General features: G+C 50.6%; 1 protein-coding gene across 1 annotated transcript in view; it reads left to right on the top strand.

The window, feature by feature from the left end:
* CABIN1 (calcineurin binding protein 1) overlaps window positions 1-23,828 on the top strand; it is a 96,159-nt gene that overhangs the window by 39,106 nt on the left and 33,225 nt on the right. The window contains exons 18-29 of the mRNA XM_072599595.1: window positions 1,439-1,604; window positions 4,601-4,716; window positions 5,023-5,184; window positions 5,341-5,547; window positions 5,813-5,958; window positions 6,045-6,306; window positions 11,306-11,566; window positions 12,263-12,414; window positions 15,110-15,288; window positions 19,137-19,304; window positions 20,459-20,739; window positions 22,163-22,276. Coding sequence (XP_072455696.1) covers window positions 1,439-1,604; window positions 4,601-4,716; window positions 5,023-5,184; window positions 5,341-5,547; window positions 5,813-5,958; window positions 6,045-6,306; window positions 11,306-11,566; window positions 12,263-12,414; window positions 15,110-15,288; window positions 19,137-19,304; window positions 20,459-20,739; window positions 22,163-22,276 — 2,214 coding nt within the window. The remainder of the gene's footprint in view (window positions 1-1,438; window positions 1,605-4,600; window positions 4,717-5,022; window positions 5,185-5,340; window positions 5,548-5,812; window positions 5,959-6,044; window positions 6,307-11,305; window positions 11,567-12,262; window positions 12,415-15,109; window positions 15,289-19,136; window positions 19,305-20,458; window positions 20,740-22,162; window positions 22,277-23,828) is intronic.

Here is a 23,828-nt window from a genome sequence, read left to right as displayed (position 1 = left end):
TAGACAAGGAAGATTCAGTAAGCCCACGTTTGATAAAGTGGAAAATATAAATTACCTCGGGGAAAATTGTTATTGTTACAAATGACTAGGAGAGTTGGCAAGACCACGGCAAAAATGAAGCTCAGCCCTTGCGCCACACACCTCGCTGTGGTCTAAATGGCCACACGATCAGCGTATGAAAGATGGCCTCACAAAATGATGAGAAGAGGCCTGTCACAGGCCTGGCCCAGCCCTGGGAGAGACAGTGCCTGCCTGAGCCGGAGGAGCTTCTACAGCACGGATAACAGTGCAGCCAGGACGAGAAGGGGAGGTATATCCAAGGGTGGGAATATCCAAGATGTAGAAATCAGAGTCCATTTTCCACATGGCTAACAGCCATCCCCAGCAGATAAATGGTCACATGGGAACAAGCAATTCTCCAAAGAACAACTGCAAGGGATTCACATATTTACAGCTGGATGAAAACGTGGTCCAAATCACCAACATTAAGAGAAACACAAATCAGCCACCCCAAGGTTTCTCCACACGCCTTGTGGCTCATCAGCAATGGCAAAAAGTGGAGAAGCTGTGGCATAGTAGGCACACTGAGGCATTGTTGGTGGAACTGTGAAGTGAGATGGCTGCTTAGAAACGGTACGTGGGATGGAGGCAGAGAAGCCTGGAAAGAGCCCTATGAACTGATGCAAAGAAGAGTCAGCAGAACCCAGAGAACAGTCGATGCTGCCGTGTAAATGGGGAGAGGAGTGGCACACCAGGGATTGGGCCTCAAATGGAGAGATGAGAAGATGCCCCAGTATGAGCCATGGCAGAAGTGAGAGTCCCACAGGAGCTGCACATGGCCTTTCTCAGTGTATTGATCATTTGTACTGGCTTTTACCTCTCTTAAGAACCATAATCTGTCACATGGAAGGGATTCTGGGGATACTCTCTATAGTGATGTGAGAAACACAAGATCAGTAGAAAACAAGTAAAGACAGTGGGTCTTAGTGGACTCCCAGCTCCCCAGGAGTCCCTGGGGGATGTGGCTCTTGGGCCGCTTTCAGAGGGACAGAATGAGGTGACAGTCCCCCTGATCTCAAGGCTCAGTGATTTAAGACAGAGGGTTGGCAAAGTGGTCTGTGCCTTTGGAATTTTGGGGCTAGAGAAATCCTGGTGGGAGGGTGTTGTGGGGAAGGCAGTCAGCCCCATGTCTGGCACATAGTAGGCACTTGAGAAGTGTTGGTTCATTGACTGATTGCTCCTCGTTGGTCCCAGAGGGTCAGGCCTCTGCCATCTGAGGTCTGGGAGGGGCCCTTGTTCGAGCCCCAGTGGCATCCCCTTGCCCTCCTGCCATTGGTGAGGGGGAGACAAGGGAGCAGCAGCAGGAGGCTGAGGCTGGAGGCTGGCATGAGGCTCTTCTGTGCCATCCCTCAGGATCCCTGGGTTTCTACCCTGGCAGGTCATCGACTGCAGCATGTCTGTCCAAGAGGAGGCCAAGGAGCCGTATGTGGCTTCAGTGCTGCCGTGGGTCATCCTGCACCGGGTCATCCAGCACGAGGAGGAGGACTTTCAGACCCACTGCCAGCAGGAGCAGCAGCAGCTGCAAAGCCCCGAGGACAGTGAAGGTCAGGGCCTGGCTCGAGCCTTCTCTCCCAGGGCTCCCTGCTGTTCTGTCTGGGTGTTGGGGCTACCTCTGCCCCTCACCGTCCTTCTGGCCTGCTGAGAGCAGGGCTGGGGGTGGACAGGAGGTCCGGCGTGGCCTCCGAGAGCTGCCCCTGGCCTTCTGGGCCCAGCTGAGGGCTTTACCCTGGGGGGAGGGACAAGTCCCCAAGAGCTTCCCCCAATGAATGACTGCATTGGTGTGTTCCCAGCATATCCGCTGTACCTTGGGAACTCCCTGTAATGAGGAGCAGCTTAGGTAGAGCCTCTCTGCCCACTGCATGTTGGCTTCTGACAGCCCCTCAGAGGCTTTTCCCACCCATGTTTGTTGTAGTGTAAGGTGGCCTCCTCTACTAGAGCGTGAGTGTGAGTGTCTGATGTTTCTCTGAGCCCCACTATTTCCTGGGCTTCCCCACGGGGTAGCTGGCTTTGACCCCAGCCAGCAGGTTCTCATGTAACACCAGTGCGATACCCACAGCAGCCACTAGGGGCATGCATGTGTACTTCCAGGGTAAATTCACAGAATACAAACTCGAGACATTTATTCAAACATCAGAAAGTCAAATTCATCATGGTAAAAACAAAATCTGTCCACATTATCCATGCAGGGAGCATGGCCGTCCCCAAGCCTTCTCTCCATCAGGCCTCCCCACAAACAGACTCCCTTAGACAAAATCACTCCCTCTCTCACTCCTGCTAGCTGCTCTGCTCTGCCTGCTCTGCCTCCCATTCAGCAAGGTCCGCCCTCCATGGGCTCCATGTGACTCAGGCTGTGGGCTGGGCCACATGGGCCCATGAAGGAGCCAAGAAGGTCTTCAAATCCCCTTAATATTGTAGCTCCACACCCCTTGAGGCTGCCATGAATATCTGCATGTATGTCTTGTCTTCTGGGCCACAGCCTCGCAATGCAGCTCCTGTGCTAGCATTAGTGAGACTGAGGAGAGGGAGCAAACATTTCTTTTTATTTTTAAAATATAATTAATTTATTTGTTGTCAGTTTTCAGCAATTACTTCCATAAGTCTTAAATTTTCCCCCCACTCTCTCCCCCTCCCTCCTCCAGATGGCATGTAGTCTTACATGGGGTCTACTTATACGTTCTTATTAAATACATTTTCACATTAGTCATGTTGCATAGAAGAATTAAAATGAATGGGAGAAACCATGAGAAAAACAAAACTAGAACACAGGACAAGAGAAAACTGCCCTCTTCATTCTGCATTCTGATTCCATAGCTCTTTCTCTGGATGTGGATGGCATTTGTATCATGAGTCCTTTGGAAATGTTTTAGGTCCTTGCATTGCTGTGAAGGGCTAAGTCTATTAGAAACAGTCCTCACACCCTGTGGCTGTTACTGTGTAGAATGTTCTCCTGGTTCTGCTCATTTCACTCAGGATCAGTTCAGATAAGTCCTTCCAGGCCTCTCTGAAGTCTTCCTGTTCATCATTTCTTATACCACAATGGTATTCCACTACATTCGTATACCACTACATCCCCTCGATTTCCCATTTTTGGCCACCACAAAGCGAGCTGCTATAAATATTTTTGTCCATGTGGTACCCTTTCTCCTTTCTGTGATCTCTTTGGGATACAGTCCCAGAAGCAACGTAGCTGGGTCAAAGGGTACGCACATTTTTGTAGCCCTTTGGACATAGTTCCAAACCACTCTCCAGAATGGTTGGATCAGCTCCCAGCTCCACCAGCAATGAATTAGTGTTCCAACTCTCCCACATCTTCTCCAACATTTATCATCCTCCTGTTCTCTCATGTTAGCCAATCTGTGTGTGGTTGGTGTGATGTGGTACCTCAGAGTTGCTTTGATTTTCATCTCTAATCAATAGTGATTGAGAGCATTTTTTCATATGACTATAGAGAGCTTTCATTTCTTCCTCTGAAAACTGCCTGTTCATATCCTTTGACCATTTATCAGTTGGGAAATGACTTGTATTCTTGTACATTTGACTCAGTTCTCTATATATTTTAGAAATGAGGCCTTTATCACAGACACTAGTTGCAAAAATCCTTTCCCAGTTTTCTGCTTCCCCCCTAATCTTGGTTGCTTTGGATTTGTTTGTGCAAAATCTCTTCAATTTAATGTAACCAAAATGACCAGTTTTACACTTCATAATGTTCTCTGTCTCTTGTTTGGTCATAAGTTTCTCCATTCTCTATAGATCTGACAGATCCACTATCCTTTGAGAGCAAGCATTTATTTAGTGCCCACAGTGTGCCTGGCCCGTGATGAGCACTTTACAAAGAGGATCTTTGATCCCCAAAACAAACGTAGGAGGAGGTGGTTGCTGTGTGACCTCCATGTGACACATAGCTGAGGAAGCTGAGGCAGGCAGAGGGGCAGTGACTTGTCCACAGTCCCTTAGCTAGTGACTGTCTGACTCTTCTCCCTGTCTCTCACCCCCCCCCCCCATCCAGTCTGTGGCCCAACATCTCCCCAGTATGTCTCCCCTTTGACCATGCTACCCTCCAGGGCAGACCCCCATTTCCTCCCCCCTGTGCTGGCTCTCTCATGCCTCCAGGAAGTCCTTCTCAGCCCAGCCCCCAGATCCCCTTCCTAGACCCTTCTGTGGGCTGCTGACTGTTCCCCACCAAGCCCCTGCATATCTCGGGCCTCCTCTCTGGCTGCTGCCAGCCTGGAACGCTCCCCCTCCTCTGGTCCCATGACTGACCTCCTGGGCTTCCTGAGCCCCTGGCGCAGACCTTGTTCTGCTTGTTGTCCCCCATCAGACGGGGCCTGCCTGGTGCCCGACGGACTGGCTCAGAGGCCGGTGGGTACCGGGGGTTTCTGTTGGCTCCTTTGGGGGCTTGATTTCTTGTTTTCTCCTCTGGCTGTTGCTGGTTTTCTTCATTTTCCGAAGTGTTTTTGCTTGATTTGAGGTGGTGAGAGGGAGGGCAGTGAGCAGGGCCCTCTCCCTTGCTTTCCCACCTTGTGTCCTTTACTCCTTGCAGGGAGACCAGACACCCCGCTGCTCCCGTCCTCACTCATGTTACTCAACACTGCCCATGAGTACTTGGGAAGGAGGTCCTGGTGCTGCAATTCCAACGGGGCGCTGCTGCGCTTCTATGTGAGTGTGTGGACCTGGCTTTGTTCAGCCCTCTCTGTGTCTGCTTCTGAGTGAGTGTGCAAGTGAGAGTGACTGCGTGAGGGTGTGTGCATGCAAGTGTGAGTATGAGTGTGTGTGTGCATGCAAGTGAGCCTGAGAGTGAAGGTGAGTGTATGTGTACAAATACGAGTGCCCATGAGTGTGTGTATGTGTGCATACGTGTGCATGTGCACAACCAGGTGGGAGTGTGTATGAGGCTGCCCCCGGAGCTCCACACCTCCTGTCCCTGGTGGTTATACTGGCCAGTGACTTGGTGCCCGGTCCTAGGTACGAGTCCTGCAGAAGGAGCTAGCAGCCTCAGCGTCAGAGGACACGCATCCCTACAAGGAGGAGCTGGAGACGGCCCTGGAACAATGCTTCTATTGCCTCTACAGCTTTCCCAGCAAGAAGAGCAAGGCCCGCTACCTGGAGGAGCACTCAGTGCAGCAGGTAGGGTGGCTACCCTGCCCCTCCCCAGTGCCCAGTCCATGCCCCAGCACTCTGCCCCCTCCCTCCCCTGCCCAACACCCCGCCCTCACCTACCCCCCAGCAGAGGGGCCTGGGCCCAGGCCTCACCTCCCTACATGGCCTCTCTGTCCCCTTGAGGTGGAGCTTGTGTGGGAGGATGCCCTCTTCATGTTTGACTACTTCAAACCCAAGACCCTCCCCGAGTTTGACAGCTACAAGACAAGTACAGTGTCCGCAGACCTGGCCAACCTCTTGAAGAAGGTGGCCACTATCGTCCCCCGTACAGAGAAGCCTGCGCTCAGCCTGGATGATGTGTCGGGCTACATCGAGGGGACCTTGAGCAAGGTGCCCCAGGGTGCCAGGGGGGCGTGGCCTTAGGGACTTTTCTGGCCCTGGTCCCCAGTAGCCATCCTTCCTATCTGGGGGGAGTGAAGGGAAGCCTCTGGACCTGACCACACCTGCCTTCCCTGGGGTATCCTTCCCCCTCTCTGCCTTAGAGAGCTGTCCCTTAGTGGCTGGGCCCTGCTGCCTGGCTCTTTCTGTCCTGTTCCTCAGAGCAGCAGGAGCTCAGTGCTCATACTGAGACCAATCTCATGCCCTGGGCCCACAGGTGCCATCGCTCCCAGAGGGCGCTGACCACTCACCGCCTGCGGTGAACGAACTCTACTACCTCCTGGCTGATTACCACTTCAAGAATAAGGAGCAGTCCAAGGCCATCAAGTTCTATATGCATGACATCTGCATCTGCCCCACCAGGTCCTTGCCCACCCTGGCCCCCGCCCTTGTTCCAGCTCTTTTCCCAGGTGTGGCCCTCTTTTGAGCCCTGTGTTACCCTCCTGCAGGTTTGACTCGTGGGCTGGCATGGCTCTGGCCAGAGCCAGCCGCATCCAGGACAAGCTGAACTCAAATGAACTCAAGAGCGATGGTCCCATCTGGCGGCACTCAGCACCTGTGCTTAATTGCTTCCGGCGTGCCCTGGAGATCGACTCTTCCAACCTGTCGTTGTGGATCGAGTACGGCACCATGTCCTATGCACTGCACTCCTTTGCCTCTCGCCAGCTCAAGCAGTGGAGGGCAGAGTTGCCCGCCGAAGTGGTCCAGCAGGTAGGAACCTCTTCTCATGGGACCAGCTGGCAGGGTGGTCTGCCTCTGTGTGCTCATCTGGGAAATGGGGACCTGTTGTGGGGTGGGGTCAAGGGGATCCAATTTGTAAAGCTCTTTGTATAGAACCCTCCTCCTCACTATCACTACCACCCAGCCTCCTCCTGCTGCCTTGCCAAGTCCTGTGCTTCATGGCATGGATTCCAGGGTCTTTCCCAGCCTGTAGGTGGGAACCAGTCCTCCCAATTGTTCTGAGGTCTGATGAGTTCTGAGTGCAGAAGGACTCTTGCTACCAAGATCTGCCCTGCAAATGTGGGCCAGGGTCCCACAAGCTTTCTAGATCAACTCTAGATCAGCTGCTCTGATGGCTCATACCGAGTTTGTGGTTCATTCCAACCCCTAGATCATTTTTTCAGAGTAGCTCCTGTTTCCAATTCTTGTCCTGAAGTTGATTTGTTGTGCCCCAGCACCAGATGCTGATTTCCATCGTATTCCAGCATGATAGATTTGACCCAGGGCTGACCCTGTCATCTGCAGATACTACGCATGGTTTTCTAGCCCTTTGGACATAGTTTCAAATTGTTCTCCAAAATGACTGGATCAGTTCACTACTCCAGCAGTGCATTTATGTCCCAATTTTTCCATGTCTTCTCTGACCTTTGTCATTTTCCTTTTCTGTCATATTAGCCAGTCTGAGAAGTGTGAGGTGGTACCTCAGAGTTGTTTTAATTTGCATCTCCCTAGTCATTAGTGATTTAGAGCAGATTTTCATATGACTATAGTTAGCTTTGATTTCTTCCTCTGAAAACTGCCCCTTCATATGCTTTGACTGTTCCTCAGTTGGGGAATGACTCGTATTCTGTTCTCAAAATGTTTGAGAAATGAGACTTATCAGAGACACTTGCGATAAAATCTTTTCCCCATTTTTCTCCTTTCCTTCTAATCTTGCCTGCATTGTTTTTTTGTTTGTGCAAACCCTTTTTTATTTAACATAATCAAAATTATCCATTTTACGCCTCATAATACTCTGTCCCTAGTTTGATCATAACTCTTTCCATATCCGTAGACCTGACAGAAAAATCGCTCCTCTCATTTGCTTATGGTATCATCTTTTATGACTAAATCATGTGCCCATTTTGCCCTTTCATGGTATATGGTAAAAGATGTTGGTCTATACCTAGTTTCTGCCATACTGCTTTTTGACTTCCCAGCAGTTTTTGTCAAATAGTGAAGTTTTGTCCCCAAAACTTGGATCTTTGGCTTTATCAAACACTAGTCTTGTGTACCTACTCTATTCTGCTGATGCACCCCTCTTTCCTAGCCAGTACTAGATTGTTTATGATGCAGTTTATAGCACTTCATAATGCAGTTTGAGATCTGAAACTGCTAGGCCACCTTCCTTCACACTTTTTTTTCACCGATTCCCTTTATATTCCTGAATTTTTGTTTTTTAATTATTTTTTTCTAGCTCTTTAAAATGGGTCTGGCTCTGAATAAGTAAATTAATTTAGGTTGAATTGTCAGTTTTATTGTACTGGCTTAGTTTACTCGTGAGCAGTTAATCTTTCTCTTGTTTAAAAGTATTTTGTAATTGTGTTCGTAGAGTTCTTGGGTTTGTCTTGGCTGGAAGACTCCCCAATATTTTATAATCTCTCTTTCTGTCTCTTGTTTCTGGATTTTGTTGGTAATATATGGAAATACTGATGATTTCTTTGGGTTTGTTTTATATCCTGCAACTTTGCTGAAATTGTTCATCGTTTCCACTAGTTTTTCAGTTGATTGTCTTGGATTCTACGTATACCATCATGTCATCAGCAAAGAGGGGTAATTTTGTTTCTTTGTTAACTCTTCTAATTCTTTCAACTTCTTTTTCTTATTGCTTTATCTGGCATTTCTAGGACAATGCTGAATCATCGTGGTGATAATGGGCATCTGCTTTACTCCTGACCTTACTGGGAAGGCTTCTAACTCCTCCCCATTACAGAGAATGCTGGTGGTACTTTTGGGGAAAGCTCCAGTTGTGCTTGTGCTTTCCAATGTTGTTAATAGGAATGGGTCTTGTATTTTTTCAAAAGCTTTTTCTGCATCGTAGCGAGATACAGTGAAATGATTTTTGTTGTTTTCGTTATTGATATGGTCAATTCTGCTTATAGTTTTCCTAATACTGAATGGACTTTTTTGTTGTAGTTCAGTCGTTTCAGTCATGTCCTGCTCTTCATGACCTTATTTGGGGTTTTCTTGGCAAAGGTACTGGTGGTTTATCATTTCCTTCTCTAGCAGATTAAGGCAAACAGAGGCTAAGTGACTTGCCCAGGATCACACAACTAGTACGTGGCTGGGGCTGGCTGGATTTGAACTCAGGTCCTCCTGACTCCAAGTGCATTCATTGTGCCACTTAGCCTAACTCTTTTGTATTCTGGAATATCATATTCCAAGTCCTCTGGTTATATTGTATTTGAATTATTTCTTTCTTTCTAACTACTTACAGTATTTTCTCCTTGACTTGTTGGCTCTGGCATTTGACTGTGATATCCTCAGGAGTTTTCATTTTAAGAAGTGATTGGTGGATTTTTTTAGTTTCTCTTTTACCCTCTGGGTTCTAGTATATCAGAGCAATTTTTCTTGATAAGTTTCTTGGAATGTGATGTCTAGGCTCCTTTTTGATTACAACCTTCAGTTCTCCTCAGTCTATGTTCCAGGTCAGTTGTTTTTCAAATGAGATATTTCACATTTTCTATTTTTTCATTCTTTTCATTTTGTTTTATTGTTTCTTGATGTCTCATAGTCATTAGCTTCTACTTGTCCAATTCTAATTTTTAAGGAATTATTTTCCATTTAGCCAATTCTGCTTTTTAAAGTTTATTTCCTTCAGTATTTTTTTTTGTGCTCCTTTACAAGCTGTTGACTCTCTTTTCATAATTTTCTTGCATCTCTCATTTCTTTTCCTAATTTTTACTCTACCTCTCTTATCTGATTTTTTTGGGGGGGAGGGGGGGGGGGCTCTTCCAGGAATTCTTTTTGGGCTTGTATCCAATTCATAGTTTTCTTTGAGGCTTTGTTTATAGCTGTTTTGACTTGTTGTCTTCTTCTGAGTTTCTGTCTTGATCTTCCCCATCACCATCGTAACTTGTTAATGATCTGGTTCTTCTGTTGCTTACTCATTTTTCTAACTTATTTTTTGACTTTTAATTTTATGTTAAAGTTGGGCTTTTCTCCTGGAGAGGAGGAGTTACTATCCCAAGCTTTAGGTTTTTCACGTTGCTATTTTCAGGTCTAATTCTAGGGGTGTGTAGGTTTTTGGTGCATTTTGGGTAGCATGACCTGAAGGGAGGTGTGATCTCTAGGAGTGACCAAAAATGCTGTCCTCTACCCTGGAATTACAACCATAGCCCCTCTAGTGAGTGAGTGTTCCTCTTCCCCCTGACACTGTGACCTGGAACTGCATATGGGCCATGCAGCAGAGTTCTGCACCCGATGCCAGCAGAGAGTCCTGGTTATTCTCTGTCTCGCTCACTTAGCATCTGTGGACTGAGATCTCCTGAGGCGTTGCTGCTGCCTCCAAAGTGTGCTTCCACAGTGCTGCCTGTGCTCCAGACTCAGCCACCACCCTTGTGAGATAGGCCTTTCTTGCTCTCCTGAGTTGTGTTGGGCTGGAGAATGCTTCCAGCTGGCCTTTCCTGGGTTCTGTTGCTCCAGGATTCATCTGAAATATCACTTTAATGTTTTTTGGAGAGGAATTAGGGAGATTTCTGCTCCTTCTCCTCCATCTGGGCTCTGGCTCTTCCTTATGCCTTAAATTCTATTTTAAGCTTTAGTATCTTTGAAAAGCACTTAGACTTTGAGGCTACCCTCTATTTGTATTATTTCTCTGTTACTTTGATAGCTGACCTTAGTCAGAGATCCTCCCCATTTCTTTTCCTTTTAATTATAATTGATTTTGTTTGTGCAAAAGCTTTTCTGTTCTATACAGTAAAATTGCATATTTCACCATTGGTGATCTTTTTTAGTTAAGAATTCTCCCCAGTTTATAACTGTAAAAAGTGTCTCTTTTTGTCTGATTTGTTTAAAATATCTAGGTCATGTATCCATTTTTAGTCTGGTTTGGCATATGGTATGAGAATTGGGTTTCCACCTAATTTCTGCCAAATTGCTTTCCAGTTTCTCCGGCAGCTTTTGTTGGTGAAAATGTTCCCATCCCCCTGTTGACTACTGCATTGGCATCCCTTACGTTCTGATGTGTTGGCTCATCAGTATCATTTTATGAGCTAAAGTGTGTCAGCATATCTGTGATTGGTTCTTTAACTCACCCACCATTTCTTTAGGGTTAAGTTTCTACTTATATTTTTTAATTACATTTTATTTTTTAAATTAATGAGCATTTATTATCTGATTAGTTTTTAATTCTTTCCTCAAAGGCTATTTGCCAAATATATCTGTTATTGCAGCATGGTTCGTAAAAGATATATTTATTATTCCTGCTTTCATACATTTTGGGGTGAGTGTTTTTTGTGCCCTACCACATAGTTTTTGTAAAGATGCCAAATGTAGCTGAGATACATGTAAACTCCCTTTCCTTGCCATTCAGTGATTACCGGGGATCTTTCGATTACCTCTCATTTTTCTAAGGTTCTGTTTAGGTCTTTTATGTCTTGTTGAGCTTTTTATTAGATATTTCTACTTTTCAAAGGGGCACACTGAGGTTGGTTATTTTTCCCTGCAATTCTTGCCTCAGTGGCCCCCTTTGTCCTCCTCTCTCTTGCTCCTGGTACCCAGAAGAATCCCCCTCTTCCCCTTGGTGCACTCTGTTATGTTCAGAGCGGGGATTGAGGCAGGGACAATGACAGCCTGGGAGCAGTTGTAGCAGGATAGGAGAATAGCTGGCCCGGAACCCAGAGGGGAGTCTGGGCAGCAAGCTCTGGGCCAGGGGCAGTGGGGGAAAGGACCACTGAAGTTTGATGGTGAGGGGCCTCTCTGCTCAGTGAGCTTCTGCACCTGCCCCCAGATGGAGGAGCGCCGCGATAGCATGCTGGAGACTGCCAAGCTGTGCTTCACGTCGGCCGCACGCTGTGAGGGTGATGGCGATGAGGAAGAGTGGCTTCTCCACTACATGTTGGGCAAGGTGGCTGAGAAGCAAAAGCAGCCTCCGGCTGTGTACCTGCAGCATTATCAGCGTGCTGCTCACTACCTGCATGAAGAGGCCGCCCGCTACCCCAAGAAGATCCATTACCATAACCCACCAGAGCTGGCCATGGAGGCTCTGGAGGTGAGGTGGGGCTGACGGGGCCCTCAGGTGCACATGCGCATTCACATGCTTTCACACACTCATACACATTCAGTCACATTCATTTACACTCTTGTGCACCACACAAAACCATTGCTGGCGGCTTTCAGGGATTTCGCTGTCCAGTGGAGGGGCATTGAGAGCCCCAACTTCCTAGCTTGGCCCTCCGGCCATGGCCCTGTCCAGTTCTTCTCTGGGTCATGGATGCCTCTGGGACACACTTCCCCTATGCTGACCCCCCCACAACCAGAGCAACTGTGTTCCCTCTCCTGAGGCTACCTGAGGGAGGGAGGTTCCTGATGAGGGGTAGCTTGGAACGGTTTCCCATAGCCTATTTTGGCCTCTGAGGAGGGAAGTGTTGGCGCCTTCCCCACAGTTGGTCTTCTCGCTTCTCACCCCCGGACCTGAGGCATTGTGTTTGTAAAGAGGGTCAGCAGGTGCCTCATCTGTGCTTGTTACTTCTCTCCCCCTCACTGAAGCCTAGAGGCCTGGAAGGCTAGTTTGCAGTGGGTGCCCCGGGCACCAGGGGCCTTTTGGGCCTTCTCCGGGGCAGACTGTGGGCGTTGGTGCCTCAGGGACCTCTTCATAAGAAGGCAGTAGCCAGGGGTCCCACTGAGAGGAAGGAGAGGCCGGCAGTGGAGCCCCCAGGGCTCTACGGCCTGCACTTTGTCTCGCCAGGTCTATTTTCGCCTACACGCTTCCATCCTGAAGCTTGTGGGCAAACCCACCACCGGGGTTGATGCTGAGAGTCTGCTCACCTTCATGAAGGAGGCTGCGGAGGGGCCCTTCGCCAGGGGCGAGGAGAAGAACACCCCCAAAGTTTCTGAGAAGTAAGTTGCTGGTCCTCCAAAGTCAGGAACAGGGTTTTTGGGCTCTGGGGGACTGGAGTGACCTGCCTCCTTGTCTCACACATCCAGGGGTCCCTACACTGGCCTTACAGAGAGGCTTGAGGAGGGCTGTAGACAGGGAGCATGAAGCCTTCCTACAGGGTTCCGTCTGAGGCTGCCTGCTGCGTCAGTCAACAAGCACTGATAAAGCAGCTTACAGTGCCCTGCACTGTACCCCTTAGGTGCTCACGCTCCATGTGTCCCGATGTCTCTATCAGGGAGCCTGGGTCAGCAGGACAGGAGGCCCAGGCATCCCCTCCCAGAGCCCCTCACTTCCCTGGAGATTGTCTTGTTGCCCTAGTCATGGGCATGAGCACGGCTTCTCTTGGCCTCCGTTCATCAGGGGTGTGACCCCCCGGGCCATGATCTCGGGGTCTTTCTTTTTGCTGGGAGGGGGTCAACACAGGGAAGGAATGACAGAGAGAGAGAGAAGAGAGAGGGAGAGACAGAGGGAGAACCAGAGACAGTAAGATAGAGAGAGGAGAGAGACAGAGAGAGAGCAAGAAAAAAGAGATTGAGACAGAGACAGAGAGACACACACACACAGGAGGGAGCGGGGGAGAGAAGGAGCCTGATGGGGAGGGGAAAGGAAAGGAGGAGCCTGTCCTGGAAGGTGGCGGGGTAAGTTCTCATACCTCACAATGCCCCCATTTTACAGTTGAGGAAACTGAGGCTGAAGTGAAGGGCCACATCCAGGCACACTCCCCCCCTTGCAGGTGACTTTGGCCTGCTGATCTTGCCCTCTCTCCTCTGCCCCTCTCTCTGCCAGGCTCTCTTCCCCATTCCCCTGCTACCATGCTCATTTTCCACTCCTGAGCTACTCCATGTCCTGCCAGGGTCCCAGTCTGGGTCTTGTGGGCTTTCCCTCACCTGTCTGGCTCTCCAGGCAGCTTGTCCCAGTCTCATCCCTGCCTGGGCCCTTCCTCTTCTCTCTCCAGACTCTCTCTGTCTTGGAGTCTCACTCCTGGGGAGCAGCTGGCCTCTTCTCTTTCTTTCCCTCTTTTTCTCTCTCTTTGTCTCTCTCTCTCTCTCTCTCTCTGTCTCTCCTCTTTCTCTCTTTCTCCATCTCTGTCCCTCCCTCTCATTTTCTCCTGCTCTCTCTTGCTCCAACTGCTACTGAGGCATTGGATCGGCATCTCACCTGTGACCCCAGTCCCCCAAGGCAGCCTCTCCCACTTTGGGCCTCCCTCAGAATCAGGGAGGGCTTTGTGACCCTCTTGGACCTTGGAGCTCACCCACTTGCCAGGGCCCTTGGAATATGGAAGGTGCTTGGCACCCTGTGAAGGCCTCCACCAGCGTGTGCGTGCATGTGGCTATCCTGGTAGCAGGTGCTTTTCTGCCTTGGGAGCTAGAAGCTGGAGGCTGCCTCCTGATGGATGGATGCTTGGCATCATGTTTTCCTTTGAGCAGGCAGGGATCCCAGGCCCTGCCTTCTTCCCTGCCGCCCCCCATGGCCAGCCACCTAAGCCTTTGAGGCCCACCTTGTGGCCTTGGCATGCTTGCTGTATATCACCAAAGTAGGCTTTTTGAACCCCAGTGACAGACTTGACCTTTATGTTGTTGAATTCATCTTTTTTGGCCCAATGTTCAGGCTCCTTTTGGATGCCTCCAATCATTCCACATGTGAGTTAGGGTCTCCCTCACCCCCCACCTCCCAGCCATGTCCTGGGGTCCACCACCAGAAACCTTCCAGGTTGACACTGAATCACCAACTAGCAGTCTGCCATCCATTTCCTTGAGATTGGGATAAGTGACTAGTGCTGCCAGGTCAGGGCTAAGCTTCTGTGGAAAGTGAGTGCGGAGTAAGGGAGTGAGGCCATGAGAGGAGATGAATCTAGAGGGGGAATGGGAAGCAGGGCAGATGGCCCAGGACAATCTGGGGGGCTCAAAGGGATTTGGGCAAGACCACTGCATTAGGCCCTTCCGGTGCTTCTTGAAATCCTCGATGCTGGGGAGCAGGGCAAGAATGTGGCTGTCAGTATTCCTTGGAGGCCCTTGGGAGTGAGGCATGAGGCCTGGCAGGGGAGGGTGTCAGTGTGAGGCCTGGGGATTTTATTCAGCTCCATGCACTCTGTGGACAGCCAGCAGCTACTTTCCTGGGCTGGAGCAGTTGCTGCCAAAATGTCCATCTCTTGAATGTTGAGTTAGATTTGAGGGTCCGTCCGCCAGACCTGTCATTTGCACGTTAGCACCCCATGGCAACTGCTTCAGGACAGTGAGGGCCAGCCCCTGGGACTCCTGAGACTCCTGATTCCCTGTTGTCCTAGGTCCTGCCAGCTCCCTACTGGGGGACCCCTGGCTATGGTCGTCCACCAGGCTGATGTTGGGACTGAATGGGACAAGGTCCTTTTGGCCACTGTCCTCTGGGGCTGCAGTTGAAGGTCAGCTCCCAACCCAGTGGCTTCATCCACACTTGTGCAGTAGAATCTGATCCAGTTGGCTTTGGGGCACACTGCTTGGCCCTTGGGGAGAGTCTGAGGGTGATTCCCTGAGGGCGATTCAAGGCTGGGGTCAGAATGCCCAAGTTGGCCTTGGTGCCTTCATAGACGTGGGACCTCCACCTAGCGTCGAGGGCCTTTGTGCTTTGGGAATCTGTCCAGCAGCCTTTACATTGTGTTCTCTCCTCCACTTCTTACAGGGAAAAGACCTGTGTCATTGATGAGGACTCCCACTCTTCTGCAGGGACACTTCCAGGCCCTGGGACCTCCCTCCCTCCCTCCTCTGGCCCAGGTCTGACATCCCCACCTTACACAGCTACTCCGATTGACCATGATTACATCAAATGTAAAACCCCCCGCCAGCAGACAACACCGGACGGTACAGTTCCTGTTTTCAATCCTGTCCTCTCAGGGAGGGGCATTTGTAAGGGCTGATGAGAGCTGGGAAGGGTGATGGGACTCAAGACTCAGACTTCAGAGATCCCTGGCCCTGCAGAGAACCCTTGGCCAAGAGCCTGGATCTCAGCCCCGTGGTTTTCAGGCTCTTGGGACTGCTGCATCCTGCCCTTTGTGAGAGGAGGCTGAGAGATCCCACTCTGGGATGAAGCCTTTGGGTTTCCTTCTGAGATTATGTTGAGGGGCAGCTTTGGAGACCTTCCTTAGGAGGCCCCAGGTCCTGCTCAGGCTGGGACCCAGACCAGGAGAAAGGGTCAGGGGTGCCTTGGCTCAGGCTTGCTTCTATGAAGTGATTTACCAAGAAGAGCATCTGGGCCATAGATGAGGGGAGATGGAGTCTGGCCTGGCTGTCTGGGGTCCACCCAACACTCTTCCCTTGGCCCCATAGTTGTGCCCATCACTGACAGGCCCACATCAGACCTGAATTTTCCCTGTCATCACTGAAGTGACAGGGCCTTCCTGAGGTGTGTGAGCACCCACTCACCTCTATGCACTCCCTATCTGTCTGAGCCTTCGCCTGTTCCTGGTTCCCTGTACTGTTAGATTGGAACTCAGAAGTGCTAGCAAGTACTCTCCCATGGGTGACCATCTTCAAGGCCTTCTGTGCTGTGGGGAGGCCTGGGTGGTGCCCCAGCCCTAATCCTAAATATGCCTCCTGCCGTTTGCAGACATGTATGCCAGCGGGGGGATATTAAGTGTCTTTCTCAGAGTGAGGGGAATCGTTCAAGGATATCCAGTGAGCAGAAGTTTCAGGTGCCCAGAGGTGTGAGTGGGCCCATCCTGGGTGATGGGGACACTTTCCTTGGCCATCAGGTCAAGATGGTGCCAGCCTTTTCAGAGTGGTGTGCTGCTATAAAAAATAGTGGGTTCCTCTGTAACACCAGTGGGATACTCATAGCAGCCACTATCAATATGCATGTCTATTTCTGGGGTAAGTTTGCAAAGGCAAAACCAAAATATTTATTCCGATACCAGAAAGCCAAGTCCAACATAGTAACAAGGAAGTTTATAGACACCATCAATTCAGGGAGCACTGACATCCCCAAGCCTTCCCCCTGTTAGCCCTCCCCCAAATGAGCTCCGCTAGGCAAAATTCCTCCCTCTCTCACTCACTCTAGCTACTCTGCCTCGCTCTCACTTCCTGCTCTACCTGTTTGGCAAGCTCCTCCCATTATGCCATGTGACTTAGGCTCCATCACAGCAGTCAGCTGGGCCCAAGCTTAAAGCAAGTCACATAGGCCTATTAATGGATAGGAAAGATCTTCCCATTCCATCAGCATTACATTTGGCCCCAAAATCTTTCCTGTCCATTATATAGGTCAATGGGCATTTAGGAGTAACTGGTATCAGTATAACTTCTCAACAACATAGCAGGAGTAACACAAAATAAGCACGTAAAACAATATCTTAGGGTAGGGGCTTGAGCACAAGCACTCCATCATTCCCCCCTCAAATGAATGGGACCCAAAATTCCTTAAGACAAGGGGCAAAATTCTCTTCTTCTATAACGACTTCCTGCTGAGATTAGATGTAGAGCTGTCCCTGCCCCGAGAGGTCCCATTCAAGGGATCAGTTCTTTAGCTAGTATCTGGAGCTTGGTCAATGCCAAGTTTAGGGGTGACACATCCCAGTCTTGGACAGAGGGTGATATCCAGCTTGAGCAGTCAGTCGTAAGTGGAGGGCACTAAGCCTACAGGAAACAAATCTAGCAAACAGGTTAAACAAACAAAGGTCAAAAAGAATAAGGAGACAATAACTGAAAGTAGGATCAATATGGTGTCAACTGTGCTTCTGGAGTCCATGAACCCACTAGAACTGCTTTAATTCCTGTCTTCCTTACTGCAAATTGGTATCTCCCCTCAGGTAAATTTAAAGTCATGCCTTTCAATGTATCCACGCCAGTAATGTATTCAGGAATGGGTGCAATTACCGTGGTATATTCTTTCTTAACTGTCCAATTTTCATCGTTCGTTTGACTTGTCTAGCAGATATTTCAGCCCCTCCCAGTCCTGTGATGGTGATAGGAATTCCATGTTTAAATTGACCAGGGTTTCCATATATAAGAGAAGCTTCTGCCCCAGTATCTATCAATGCCTTACTTGCAGTAGTTGATCCATTTTTCCAGTATATGGTTAAACTGATATGGGGTCTGTAATCCCATCTGTGTGTTTCTTTCATCTGAGCTGGGGCTTGGCCAGTTTCCTATTCTCCCTGCAGGTGTGACAAGCTTGGATACGGTGATTCAGGAGGATCTGTAGGAGCATTCTTACTTCCCTATTCAGTCTAGTATTAAGTCCCCTCTCTTGGTACTTCTTACATAGTTCGTTAGCTGGGTGCGTTGCCTCCTTTTCACCTTTCTGACCAAGGCCATGAGGGGGCACCAAGGTGCATGGACACTGGGGTTACAGCCCATTTTCACCACATGAGTTTGGCTGCCTCAGTATCTCCAGCTGTAACATGGAGATCAGAGTGCCACCAGCCTCCTCCTCCTCAGGCTGTTGGGGAGCTGTAGAGGGGATCCCATCTATAAAGCTCTACAAATACTTGGTGTCAGCAGAGACCGGTATGCTGGTTTACTGTGATGGCCCAGCACAGCCCAGCCCCGGCTCCTTCCCCAGGGTTTCAGAAGGCTTGCTGTGTGCCAGGGGCTGGGCTGAGCCCTTTACAGTCCTGGGAGGAGGCGGGTGCTATTAGGATTCCCAGGTCACAGATAAGAATACTGAGGCAGGCAGGGGTAAAGTGACCTGCCCAGGGTCATACTGCTAGCGTGTGTCTGGGTTTTCTCCTGAGACTGGAGAATTTCAAGCAGTGTCAAGGAGACCAGTTTGCTCTTGGTCAGTGGGCATGCCCATCTTCACTGTTAGTTTGGGGAAGGGCTGCTGCCCACTGGTCTGCACAGGTCATCAGGGCACCAACTTGGGCCCAAGGGAGGTCAGAGGAGCAGGAGATCTCCAGGCCCAACCTGGACTGCACTGTGGCTCTTGGGGAGGTGCCCTCGGCTTCTGGGCCTGCCACCCTCAGCAGGGTGCCCATGATGGAACTGCTTCCCACTGCCTGCCCCTGGAGAGTTTCCAGACCTGTGCCATTCCCACCCTCCCAGCTCCATGGTGGGACCTGATCTGCACGCTCCAGCTCCTGCATGACTTTCCTTCCCACCCCTGGTACCAGGCTTCCAGCCCTCCCATATTCTTCTCAAGGGCTCTTTCCCAGTCCCAGTACTGCTGGGGGCCCATCACCCTCCTCAGTCTTTGTACTGGTCAATTCCTTGAGGTTAGGGCTGGTTTTGTGACCCCAGTGCCTGACTCCTAGGAAACTCTCCATCAATGCTGGGTTAGTAATGTAGTGAGGCCCAGGGGGTGCAAGGGAAGGAGGGCCCGGCCCCAGGATGTGGCTAGGCTCTGTGGCTGCTGCCAGTCTCAGACCACTGCCTCCAGGGGGCTGGTCTGGTCTGTGTGACCTGGTCCCCTGGCCTTTGTTAATGTCTCTTCGTATGGTCCCAGGAGCTGGTCTGGATCTTGGGCTCTGGCTGCTAGTTCAGGGTCTTGGTGACAGGAAGTACATCTGGGTGTGGACATGGAAAACTTGGAGCATGCCTGGCCGGGGTCTCTGGACAGTGTTCTGGGCATACTGCCCTCAGGGGAACTCCCAACTCCATGGGCCACATCAGAAACACCTGGGGATAGGCTCTTGCTCAGGCTGGTTGGGGCCCAGCTCTGTGGCAGCACTGCTGGGGAATGGTGCATTCATTGGCTCCTCTTTCTTCTTTTCTAGAGAGGAGTCAGGATAGCACTGCAGTGGCCCTCTCTGACTCCAGCTCAACACAGGATGTCTTCAGTGAGCCCACCAGCTCCCAGGAGAACTCCCGGAAGCCTTTCTTGGAGAAGCGGCCCCTGGGGGCCTGCACCTCAGCAGCATTGCCAGGGCTGATCCTAGAAAGGGGTATGTGTGCTGAGGTTGGGGTTTTGCTCCAGGAAGGCTCCCTACAGGGAGCTCCTGACCCTTAGGGTCTTAGTGGACTCACCCACCCTTTGAGGTAACAGGCCAGCATGTGATCAGCCTCACCCTCTGGGTAGCAAATGGCCCAAGCTCCACCCCTCCTTCTCTTGTGGGCCCCTGCCTATTTGTCCATCTGGGTCCTCCTGCCACGACATGACAGAACAACCCCCCACCAAAGTCTTCAGGTGGGATCCAAAAGCTGAGGATCAGGTGGCCTTTTGGTAGCTCCTTCCTCTCTGAAACCCACCAGGGCAATTGGAACTCCTTTCCACAGGCAGCCCCTCTCCATGCCTTCCATAGCCCTGTCTCCTCTGAGATACCCTCTCTGCTCACCTCTGCCATCTTCTTGATTCCTGCCCCTCCCTTCCCATCACTAATGCCATCTCTCACTCTAGGAATTGCCTTGGATCTGCCATACAGGTTCCGTTTTCACTTATTCTAAGGCTTTCTCAGAGTTTTTAATGAAAACAGAAAAGAGCACTAGGCTGGAGGAGGGCTAAGTGACCCTCCATCCCCTCTGACTGCAGCCTGCTAAACTGGGAGCACCAAGGTGCTTCTCCATCACCAGCCTCTGGTCCTTTGCATGGGCTGCCTCCTGTGCCTAGCAGGCACTCCCTTGTCCCCTTCACCTCTTGGAATCCCTAGTTCCTTCAAGGCTCAGGTCAGGATTGGCTGCTTCACTGTTGAAAGGTGATCTCCCACCCCAAATTACTTTGTATTTACATTCTGCGTATGATGACAAAATGATGGACCAGCCCAGGAAAGGGAGAAGCACAATAGAACTTCTTAGCTCAGTCAAGGCTGTGGGTGCAGCCAGAGCAAGATTAACTGCTGAGTCCTGCTCTGAGTGCAGGACAGTGATGAGCTTCCCCAGGAAGAGAGTAATCACCGGGGTGACTGGTCGGGGCCTGCCTTCCACTGGGGAGGCGCTTTCCAGGGCCAGCTACTCGTAAAACGAAGCTTTCTTCCTCTTTCTTGCCTCTCTGTCTCTGTTCTCCTTCTCCCTCTGCCCCCCTTCCTATGACAAACATGGAGTCAGAGTCTGGCTGGCATCAGAGGTCTAAGAGCTGGGCTGAGATGTGACTTCCCTCTTTCAGGGAAAGGCGAGGAGCCTTCGGAAGGTGTAGAATCATTGCGGGCTCCAGGGGTTGACGCCACAACCAAGCCCACAACCTCCACCCCTGCACCATCCCCTTGGGACAGCAAGAAGAGAGGCGAGTCCCTTGGAGAGCGGCTGCCAGCTGATGCTGAGGGCCAGCGCAAGTTTCTGACAGAGCAATGTGTGACTTCCTTTCGCCTCTGCCTGAGCCGCTTCCCTCAGCACTACAAGAGTTTGTACCGCCTGGCCTTCCTCTATACACACAGCAAGACTCATAAGGTAAAAGCATTCTTCGGGCCCCTGGATGCAACCCCTCTTTGGGGTGCGGGCAGATAACAAGGCAGTGCTAGGCCTGGAGTTCAAATCTGACCTCAGATATTTACTGACCAGTTGACCCTGAGCAAGGCACTTCACTGCTGCCTGCCTTGGTTTCCTCATCTGTAAAATAGGGATGATAGCACCTCCCTCCCAGGGTTGTTGTAAGGATCAAATGAAATCATTTTGGTCAAGTGCTTAGCACGGTGCCAGCACACAGTAGGAGCTTCATAAGGATTATCATCCCATCTGACAGTAGACAGTGCTCCACAGCCAGAGTTTCCAGTGCCTGCTCTCTGAGGCCCAGCCTCTTGGTCCTTCTAATTATTCAGCCTTCAGTCTTATCTGTTTATCTTGTTTTCCTGTTGACATGGTGGTAGCCATTGTGGACAGTCTTCTCGGTTCTGCATCTGTTCATAGGAGTCTTCCCAGGCTTCTCTGTCATACTTTCTTACAACACAGTTCTAGTCCTTTGCCTTTGTTTCCTGGTCTTTTAGTAGCTCCCAAAGAGAGGTGGGGCCTTTCATTTTGTGCCTGACAGTGGGGTTCTTGCCCCTGCCTTTGAGTAATCCCAAATGGTTTTCCAGAATGGTTGGACCAGGTCACAGCTCCACCACCAATGCATGTATACGCCTGTATAATTCACAGAAAGAATGATGATAACCACCACTTACAGCTGTGCTTTACAATTTGCAAACACTTCTCAAGGGATTTTGTTTTGTCCTCAGGACTCCCTTGCAAGGTTGGGAAGGCAGGGAGAGGAGATCCTAAAGCCTTTTGCAGGCTTCCTTGATGCAAGCCCTCCCCTCTCAGGCTCTTCAGGCCTCCCTTCTTGGCCTAGGCAGGTCCTTCTCCTGTCAGTTTCCTTATCTCTTCAGTGGGGATGACTGTGGCCCTTGCCTCAGCATCCAGTCTGGAAGGGCCACCTCAATGCCAACTCTGCCTGGCCACTCCCTTCTGCCCCGGTGTGGGTGGCAGACACCCTGAGAAGGGCAGGGCTCCTGTGGGTTAGAGCAGAGCTTTCAGACAAGAGGCTTTTGGGCATCCTTGGGTACCCCAGCACTCCAGAGTGTAGTGCAGACTACATGTTCTTGGAACACACTGAGCAGATGGTGTGAATATGGGGTTTTCTGAGGACCTCCAAGAATCCTCAGTGACCCTGTTTCTGTTGTAGCTTTGGAGAATTAAGAGCTCCCCATGGCAATCCCATGTGTCTATTGCATTACCTTGAGGGCAGGGGAGCAGCACCCCTGAAATGAGAGGAACTCCCCAGAAGTCCAGAGGGGGGGCCATCAGTCAGGGGACCGTAGGTCTAGGCAGGGGGTGAGGGTGCCACTGCTATTGGCCTAACCTCAGGCCCCCTCTGTCGTCTCCTCTGCCCCCACAGAACCTCCAGTGGGCCCGAGATGTGTTGCTAGGCAGCAGTATCCCATGGCAGCAGCTGCCACACATGCCCGCCCAGGGCCTCTTCTGTGAGAGGAACAAGACGAATTTCTTTAATGTAAGTATCACTTCTTTGGCCTCTTCTGAGCCATGGCTCGGACTGGTGGTGGTGGTGGGATGATTGGCAGCCATGGTCCTCCCTGGGCTGCAGCAGGTTGGAGACCGGCCAGTGTCACAGCCTCCCAGAGGTTCCTGTGAATGAGTGGAGGGTGTTTAATCGGCCTACTGTGTGCCCAGTGAATAGCTAAAAACAGCCCTCAGGGAACTTCTCTTCTCATGGTACAGGCCCCAGGCTGGAGTGTTTCGGCTGGGGCCTCTGAAATGGGAGAGAAAGGCAGAGCCTGTGCATGATGATCTTGTGGCTCCATAGCTGGCAGCCCTGGGTTTAGAGTCTCCATTCATGGTACGGCCTGCTCTGTAAGCCTGTGGAATGAGAGGTGGTCCGCATCCTTCCCTGTATCAAAGGCCGCTTCCTCCTGCCCTTCGAGAGCCTCGGGGCAATACATCCCTTTTGGGGGTAGCCCCTCCTTGGGTAACTGGGGAAAATAAGGAAGCCTTAGAGGTGAGCAAGCAGGGGTAGTGATCCCCCTTGGAGAGGTGGAGAAGGGGCACACAGGGGGTCCTGTTGCCACAGTCTCATCAGAAGAGCAAAAGCACTTCTCAGCAAAACAATCACTTTGAAAAGAAGCTTGTCACATTTTAAAAGGCTAAAAGTGATTAAGTGAAGTGATCCTCCCACCCCTAGAATAAGTGGGAGCGGAGGATTGTTAGGAAGACTTCCCCAGTGAGCAGGCCCGGTGGGTTCTGTGGCTGCCAACCAGTAGACCCAGGCAGCCTTTGCCCCATGTCACTGTCCCAGCGAGGGGGACCATGGGCGTTTTTTACTTTGTAGTCAACTTGGCTGCAGGAGTCCTGGAATGGTGTTTCCATTGAAGAGGTCTCAGGGAATTGGCCAGAATGACAAAAGCAGGGAGACCATGTGCAGAAAGATGGGCCACCCTGTGCCCATGTGTGGAATTGAAGCTTGGGCCAGTCAGTGTAGAAGGGACTGATACATCTATGCCCCAAGTGGCCTTCCCAGGAAAAATGTCCCTCCTTCGGCACACGGGTCATAGCCAGGCTGTTTGGCGGTACCATGGCTGAGTTTGGTTAACACTTCCCCAGCCATAGTCATGGAGGCCGCAAGGGGGCGCCACAGCGCACAGAGCACTGGGCTTGCAGCCAGGGAGACCAGAGTTCAAATCTAGCCTCAGACACTGTGAAGGAGACCTTGGACAAGTCACTTCACCTCTGCTTGCCTTCATTTCTCATTTATAAAATGGGGATCGTAACAGCACCAGCCTCCTAGGGTATTCTCAGTTGTCGCTGACATCAAAGGAGATCCCATCTGTGAAGTGCTTGGCACAATGCCTGGCACACGGCCTGTGTGAGTAAATGCTAATTATTCTTCTGTCGTTGGTATTAGTTAAGTCTTGTTAACACAGCCACGAGAGGAGCTCGAGTTGTTTCTCCTCAGAATTTTATCTGGTGTGAGTTCAGATATTTAGTTCATGTCTCCATTTAGAATTGTTGTGATGTGTTGTGTAAGACACTGGTCTAAACCTCCTTCT

The sequence above is a fragment of the Notamacropus eugenii genome, chromosome 4 (genome assembly GCF_028372415.1).
Source record: "Notamacropus eugenii isolate mMacEug1 chromosome 4, mMacEug1.pri_v2, whole genome shotgun sequence".
In the NCBI taxonomy this organism is placed as follows: Eukaryota; Metazoa; Chordata; class Mammalia; order Diprotodontia; family Macropodidae; genus Notamacropus; species Notamacropus eugenii.
Note: the sequence above shows the minus strand (reverse complement) of the source record. Positions and strands in the feature narration are given on the sequence as shown.